Source organism: Salmo salar, chromosome ssa04, assembly GCF_905237065.1.
Source record: "Salmo salar chromosome ssa04, Ssal_v3.1, whole genome shotgun sequence".
NCBI lineage: Eukaryota > Metazoa > Chordata > Actinopteri > Salmoniformes > Salmonidae > Salmo > Salmo salar.
The window spans coordinates 7,668,613-7,676,999 of NC_059445.1; the positions used below are offsets into that span (position 1 = coordinate 7,668,613).

An 8,387-nucleotide genomic window follows, 5' to 3' on the forward strand; every position below is an offset into this window, starting at 1 on the left:
CCAAAGTCCCAGAGGGTACCTGATCTTTATTCCATCATACTTTGTCCTCATTTGTTAATGCAAGTCGCACACTGTGACAGGATCTCAACTCAAGTTTTTACATATCAACCAAACGAAAAAATGAAATTGTTGCCACGGAAGTCCCTCGCAGGTTTCAAGTTGCCTTCAGTCAGCTCCACCCCCACAGCCAGATTGCATCCAATCCTTCTGTACACTGCAGTCTGTCCATCTTTCGCCAAGCCTACTTCGCCCCTACACACTACCTACCCTAAAACCAGCCTCTGAGGAAAAGAAAAACATCCAGAAAACAGAAAAAAAGAAACCGCAACAATGATCAGGGGAGAGACAAATCTCCAGCCACGATCACCACGACGACAGACTTACACGGCTGCACTTGAGATCGAGGAGAAAGAACAAAAATAAACAAACTTTCTATGCAGATCTGACCTCCAGTTCTGCCGTCTGTCCAATAAGAAAATCTTATACTGATGGCCCCTCCCATTCTGTCCAATAGGATTATTTTATACTGATATGGCCCCTGCCCACCCTTCTCCCATCACTGCCCCTTGCCTAGTTAACCACATAGGAACAAAACGGAAATAAAAGGCTGCGTTCCCCTACTAAGACGGTGCTGACGCATTCCAGATCTTACAACTCCTGGATAGACATTTTATTTATCAGCTAACCACATGTCATAGCAATCTGGTGCCCGACGGCACAGTAGATGACTTGGCACGTAACCATAGGTTGATGCATGCAACATCTGAGCAGGGGAATGCGACCAAAAGCTTATTGAAGAGTATACCCCAGCCCACCCTCCAACCCCACCCCATGTACCCCACACAGCCCAAAAGCAGGCGAGTGCAAGGGTGTCTGCTGGGAAGCCAGCAGTCACAAAGAGTCTTTATGAGGGTTCCCCCTACTGGCGGGAGGACCCTAGTATTTCATTCCCGGAACAAACTCCTTCGCCTCTGGGTTCAAGCTGCTCTTGCGCTGTAAAAAGAGAGGAGAGATTTAGTATAGGAGCAAATAAAAAGGACCCAGACCTGAGAGAACAGGTAAAAATAACAGGGCCTCAACATTAAAAACTGACAAGAGCAGACACCGAACAGATGGTTCGGATTGTAACATGCACCACAGGATAGTGTCTCCAGCTGATGGTCGGTTCCCTGACAGATTAAGCCTAACCCTAGACTAAAAACCTATTTCAATGGAGAATATCCTTTCAGCATGGTCTTTAGTCTAGGACTAGGCTTAATCTTTTTCCAGGAAACCGGGCCCAAGAGAAGGAGTGGTATCGTGTCTGTGTTCAAACAACTGGAGAAGAGAGACCGTCCCTAAGAGTAGAAGAGGTATGGTGTCTGATCAAACAACTGGAGAAGAGAGACCGTCCCTAAGAGTAGAAGAGGTATGGTGTCTGATCAAACAACTGGAGAAGAGAGACCGTCCCTAAGAGTAGAAGAGGTATGGTGTCTGATCAAACAACTGGAGAAGAGAGACCGTCCCTAAGAGTAGAAGAGGTATGGTGTCTGATCAAACAACTGGAGAAGATGGGCTACCTAAGGTATCTAGGTACTGAATGTGGATGACACTCCAAAGCAAATACTGAACTTCTCAGCCTTGTAACTCTAAGGTGAACTCTAAGGGCCGGTTTCCAGGACAAAATATGAATCCTCTTCCTGGACTGAATAAAGAATCTCCATTGAACATGCTTTTTAGTCCAGGATTCGACTTAATTTGTGTCTGGGAAACTGGCCCTATAAATATAGTGACGTTTTGGTCGATGACGCTCATCAGACATGCTGCTCGTGTAGAGAGTAAACAGACTGTGACACATTCTGACGGACAAACATTCTGACAGGACTTACCGCGAGTTCATCTGCGTTGCCGTTGGAGACAGATAGCCCGTTGAGCTGTTGCTGAATCTGCCCCACCCCCGGGGCGAGGTCTCTGGCGGGGATGAACCAATCCTGATCCTCCTCTTCCAGCATTTCCTGGAAACAGCGTTCTAAGAACTCCTGTTCCAGAAGCTCCTCCTCCACCTGGGATGACCACACAATAGGGAAAGAATAGGGCTGGATTACAATCAGCAGTAGATGATGATTATTTCTTAACATGTCTTTCCTCATGTCCTCTATCCTTGCCTCCTTCTCAAAGAGCACTGGAGGGCAGCCCAGGTTCGAGGGGAGTGTACAAAACATTACGAACACCTTTCTAATATCGAGGTGCACCCCCCCATTTTGCCCTCAGAATAGCCTCAATTCATCCGAGCATGGACTCTACAAGGTGGCCAAAGCATTCCACAGGGATGCTGGACCATGTGGACCACAATGCTCCAACGTAATATGGGTTCTATTGAATTTTTTACCGTTTGAGCTAGAGACAAGCCGTTTTCTTTCCTTTGAAGCTGAAAGCATGACTGTCACGAATCCGTTTTCCCTCTCTGGCACTGCTGAGTGACAACTTGCAAAGCCTACGCAGATTGGCCAATGCTGTTGGTTATACCAAGGATGAAAAGACACAATGTATCAACTTTGCTCACTCTGCGGGCTGCTCCAATGTATCAAATGTAAGGAAGAATGATAAGGGTATGCATCCCTGATCGCCGGCTAAATTATATAAAAAAATGGATGGAAAAAAATAGAATAGATGTGCAGGAAGAGCGGACGAAGAGAAGCAGGTGAGTGACGGCTGGAAGGGGATGTGGGCCATGCGGCTGGCTGATCAGAGATGACACATTATGAACATTATTGGACCCGTCGCATATAAGGACCGGCAAATACAATAAACTATTATATATATTTTTTTTACTGAATTTAGAAACAAAACTGACTTCATACGCATTTTATAAACAGGCGCCAGTGGGTTCTTTAGATGTGGTAGTATCATACGAAACAGTAATGCGGTATTCTAAAAATGTTGGTGTCATAAGTATCATGACAGTTTGGTATCGTGGTACTGGTATATAACACTACTCTGAATGGCACACATACACAATCTATGTCTCAGTCTCAAGACTTCAAAAAACCTTTCATCTACACTTATTGAAGTGGATTTAAAAAGTTAAATCAATAAGGGATCATAGCTTTCACCTGGATTCACCTGATCAGTCTATGTCATGACAGTGCATGAGAGAGTATGAACTATAGCATGAAGTCCAAGGGACTGTCCGTAGATCTCCAAGATAGAATTGTGATGAGGCATATATCTGGGGAAGGGAATATGGAACTACCCAGACTCTGCCTAGAGCTGGCCGTCCGACCAAACTGAGCAAGGGAGAACCTGCCAGAAGGACAACAGTCTCTACAGCACTTCACCAATCTGGGCTTTACGGGAGAGTGGCACATGACAATCTAGAAAAAAGAAACGCACACCTATAAAAGGCGAGGTGCTGGCTAGCGGAGTAGAAAACTATTTTTAAATATTTGAGTTAACCATCACTTGGCCATGATTACAAACACCTGTGTGTCTCTTGACACAATATAAATGACTCATCTCGCAGTGTTTGTGATGATACCCTGATGAAGACGGCTTTGCTGTCGAAACGTTGGTTATTAGGTTATTACATTTTTGCATCTGAGCTCTTAGAGTGTGCGGCTTTCCCTTATTTTCTAGAGTGGCACATGACAGCATGGCTGGAGTTTGCAGAAAGGCATGTGAAAGACAGCGCATAAGACAAACGATTCTGTGATCTGATGGGACAAATGTAACTCGTTGGCTGCCGCTCCCCATCTAACTTAACAGAGCTTGAGAAAATCTGCAAGGAAGAATGTACATGTCCCTTGATCCTGAGAGTAGAGTAACTTGATCCTAGATCTGTGTACAAGTCCAGGCAATATCTATCCAGGGCAACATTCCTCACCTTTTAGTGTGTGTGTGTGTGGTCTGTACATCTGTGTGGGTGTCCCTCTGTCTATCACTGTGTCCGTGTGTGTGTGCACCTGTGTGCATACGTATGTGTGCATGTACATAAAGAGTGGTCCTAAATCACTGACCTGTCTGTTGTAATCCTCCTCATTCTCCATCCACATGTAGTCAGCAAAGGGGTTGTTGTTGTTGTTGTTGCCCACCTCTCCCTCCTTGTGCCCATTGGCCACATTCTCTTTCCCGGGGGCACTGCTGCCGCCTGGTGTTTTCGCCATCTCAGGACTGTTCATCTCCGCAGGCTCTGCAGGGTTAACGTTTTCACATACACATAAATGGCAACCCACTTTAAACTAAGCAAATGGTTTTCAAATTTACAGTAAAGCTCAGTTTGGGTAAACTGAATAAATTACGTGTTTAATAAACATTAATGTCAAAAAACGTACCTAAAACATAAGAGTAGAAAGTTAAACCGTTATCTACCAACACATGAAAAAGTATATATTGCCAAAACGCAAATAAAGTGCAGATGTCATTATTTTACTACTTAGCTAGTAGTATCACAGATGAAAGTGTTAGGCTAGTTCTAATATTTGCTAGTATCATACTAGTTATAGACCAAGAGTAGCGAGTCAGTGGCTGCGCTTACAGCTGACGTGGCTACAACTACTAACAAGCCAGTTGATACCGTTATAACGGCAGAACTCAACTATACCTAGTTAACGCGTTACCTGTATCGTCAGCATTGAAGGATGCACATGTCATGAGAAAAATGTGATAACAAACCCCACACGGAGCGAGGCCTACCTGCGTGTCACAGCTGCAACAAGCCAGCCAGACAATTAGCTAACTGGAGTAACGTTACTTACAGCTAACGTTACCGTTCATCGCAGCACAAATCCTATTTTGAGTATTGTCGGTTTGCTAGTGAGCTAGTTACAGTAGCTAGCTTACTAGTTGGTAAACAACGTTAGGTAGTTTGCTAGTTGGTAGACAACGTTAGCTAACTACGTAGCTAGCAAGTGTGATAGCTAGCGAACTCAGAAAACAAGCACGGACTAGCTAACTAACTAGATAGCCAACTTAAGCAGTGTGAAAATAATTTGTGATAAAATGAGTTGTAGTTTCGACTAAATTTACTGTAGCCATCAAATCACTGATTAAACAAGTTACCTAGCTAGTTATTTAAGTTAACATTCGCTAGATAACACCCTCCGAACAAGGCTTTGGCATACCACTAGCGAGCTAGAAAGCTACTTGGCTAGCGAAATTTGCTAACTAACTTGAAATATATAAAAACACGCATATTGGATCACACATGGACCAACTTGACTAGCTAGCTGTTTTTGATGTACAGAGTGAATGTTACGTCATCTGTAACCAGCAAAGCCTTCTTACTACCTTGGATTGTCTTTATAGCTAGCTATAAAACTGTTGGCTGGTAGTGGTAGTAACAAGCTAAACCAAACTTAGCTCGAAGGCTAACTGCATGACATGCACACACGATTCAGGTCAAATCGTATCTGGAATGCACAGCAGCCAGTAGCGCAACAAAAACGTAGCTACCTGGCATCGTTGAATAATTATTTAAAGACCACTCGATATATCTTCAATGTTTGACAGGGCAATTCGTCGACTTTACAGCTAATTTGCTATCAAGCTAGCCAACTCACTACATTCCATCAAGACGCTCACGGGGGACTTCCGTTTCGTCGTTGAGTTCCCCTAGCCCGCTATATCAGTCGTCATATACCTACCTCAGCGCATCAACTGAGAGGTTGATGTCATGGGCATGCGATTATTATTTTTATTTTTATTTTTATTTAACTAGGCAAGACAGTTAAGAATAAATTCTTATTTACAATGACGGCCTGGCAAAAGGCCCCTGTGGGGATGGGGCCTGGGATTTTAAAATAATAAAATAATAATACATACATAGAATATTAATAAAGGTCAAAACACACAACACAACAAGAGAGACAACACAACACTACATAAAGAGAGACCTAAGACAACAACATAGCAAGGCAGCAACACAAGATACACAGCATGGCAGCAACACAACATAACAACATAGTAGCAACACAACATGGTACAAACATTATTGGGCACAGTCAACAGCACAAAGGTCAAGAAGGTAGAGACAACAATACATCACAGAAAGCAGCCACAACTGTCAGTAAGAGTTTCCATGATTGAGTCTTTGAATGAAGAGATTGAGATAAAACTGTCCAGTTTGACTGTTTGTTGCAGCTCGTTTCAGTCGCTAGCTGCAGCAAACTGAAAAGAGGGGCGACCCAGGGATGTGTGTGCTTTGGGGACCTTTAACAGAATGTGACTGGCAGAACAGGTGTTGTATGTGGAGGATGAGGGGTGCAGTAGATATCTCAGATAGGGGGGAGTGAGGGCTTATAAATAAGCATCAACCAGTGGGTCTTGTGACGGGTATACAGAGATGACCACTTTTCAGAGGAGTATAGAGTGCAGTGATGTGTCCTATAAGGAGCATTGGTGGCAAATCTGATGGCCGAATGGTAAAGAACATCTAGCCGCTCGAGAGCACCTTTACCTGCCAATCTATAAATTATGTCTCCGTAATCTAGCATGGGTAGGATGGTCATCTGAATCAGGGTTAGTTTGGCAGCTGGAGTGAAAGAGGAGTGATTACGATAGAGGAAACCAAGTCTAGATTTAACTTTAGCCTGTAGCTTTGATATGTGCTGAGAGAAGGACAGTGCACCGTCTAGCCATACTCCCAAGTACTTGTATGAGGTGACTACCTCAAGCTCTAAACCCTCAGAGGTAGTAGTAACACCTGTGGGAAGAGGGGCATTCTTCTTACGAAACCACATTAGTTTTTTGGGGGAGGTGTTCAGAACAAGGTTAAGGGTAGAGAAAGCTTGTTGGACACTAAGAAAGCTTTGTTGTAGATTATTTAACACAAAATCCGGGCAGGGGCCAGCTGAGTATAAGGCTGTATAATCTGCATATAAATGGATGAGAGAGCTTCCTACTGCCTGAGCTATGTTGTTGATGTAAATTGAGAAATGTGTGGGGTCAAGGATTAAGCCTTGGGGTACTCCCTTGGTGACAGGCAGTGGCTGAGACAGCAGATTGTCTGTCTTTATACACTGCACTCTGAGAGAGGTAGTTAGAAAACCAGGCCAAAGACCCCTCAGACACACCAATACTCCTTAGCCGGCCCACAAGAATGGAATGGTCTACCGTATCAAAAGCTTTGGCCAAGTCAATAAAAATAGCAGCACAATATTGCTTAGAACCAAGGGCAATGGTGACATCATTGAGGACCTTTAAGGTTGCAGTGACACATCCATAACCTGAGCGGAAACCAGATTGCATACCCGAGAGAATACTATAGACATCAAGAAAGCCAGTCAGTTGATTATTGACAAGTTTTTCCAATACTTTTGATAAACAGGGCAAAATAGAAATAGGCCTATAACAGTTAGGATCAGCTTGATCTCCCCCTTTAAATAAAGGACAAACTGTGGCTGCCTTCCAAGCAGTGGGAACATCCCCAGAAAGGAGAGACAGGTTAAAAAGGTTGGAGATTATGTGGTTACTTCATATACTGTATGTATAATTTTCAGAAATCTAGGAAAACGTTATATTGACAAAGATTCACATCATGTGTGTTTTCTTTTCAAGTCACAGAAATGTATTTTGCTTTTAACCCATCCCCCTGACAAACACACACACCTGGCTGTGACACACACTGAAGCAATGTAGGCATTAATTGCCTTTTTCCCGGGCATAACGGCAGGAAATAGATTGGGATTTGAACCAATGACCCTCTGTTTGCTGTACGGCTTCTAACCGATGGCTACCTGCCGCTGAGCATATGCAACTACCTCCATTTGACTACTGCCTCCCCTCTCTGTCCCTGGCTCTTCAAATGTCACCTCACCTCGTCTGTTGACAAGGCTATGGAAATGCCATGACACTGCAAAAACAGATGCTATTAGCGCATACATGCGTTAATTAATTTGAATTCATTGCAATGGTTGGCGGCAAATGTTTTTCTTTGTCATCTGACATTTACAAACTGCGCTGCCTGTTTGTCGATGAAATTAGACTAATAGTAGACACTTTAGTAGACACTCATAGCAACTAGGATTAAGTGCCTTGCTCAAGGGCACATCAACAGATATTTTACTTATTCAGCTTGGGGATTCAAACAGGCAGCCTTTCAGTTAATGGCCTAAAGCTCTTAACCGCTGGGCTACCTTCCGCCCTATAGAGGGTTATCCATCTCAAAAAGACAAGAAAGAGGATTTTGACACCCATTATCTCGTCGTTCTGAAATAGTTTCTGTAGTTATAAACTGATAAGATAAGCATTCCTGCAACATTGTTTTGTTGAAAGACAAATTAAGTGAATTAATTGCACCCAAATTGGCCGTTTCAATTCATTGGATTGATATAATATTCAATAAACATAGTACCCAACATCTTCCTTAACATTGATTAAAATGTGAGGAATCCAAATAAACGGTTAAAAGC

At 43.3% G+C, this 8,387-nt stretch overlaps 1 protein-coding gene across 2 annotated transcripts; it reads right to left on the reverse strand.

The window, feature by feature from the left end:
- Positions 1-6: 6 nt before the first annotated feature.
- pai2b (Polyadenylate-binding protein-interacting protein 2B) lies at positions 7-5,603 on the reverse strand. 2 transcript variants are annotated; one of them, XM_014194631.2, is made up of 4 exons: positions 5,538-5,603; positions 3,996-4,168; positions 1,869-2,042; positions 7-993 (listed from the first exon to the last, which is right to left on the reverse strand). In XM_014194631.2, exons 1-4 carry the CDS (start codon positions 5,545-5,547, stop codon positions 937-939), a joined length of 414 nt encoding a protein of 137 aa, XP_014050106.1. In that variant the 5' UTR covers positions 5,548-5,603; the 3' UTR covers positions 7-936. The 2 variants fall into 2 exon arrangements, with proteins under 2 accessions (XP_014050106.1, NP_001133625.1); NM_001140153.1 differs by having other exon boundaries at positions 5,431-5,552.
- Positions 5,604-8,387: the final 2,784 nt, after the last annotated feature.

Coding starts and splice junctions, on each gene's coding strand:
- pai2b (XM_014194631.2), bottom strand. Junction 2,043..3,995: donor AGGAGGATTACAACAGACAG/GTCAGTGATTTA, acceptor TGGTCATCCCAG/GTGGAGGAGGAGCTTCTGGA. Junction 994..1,868: donor GCAACGCAGATGAACTCGCG/GTAAGTCCTGTC, acceptor CTCTTTTTACAG/CGCAAGAGCAGCTTGAACCC.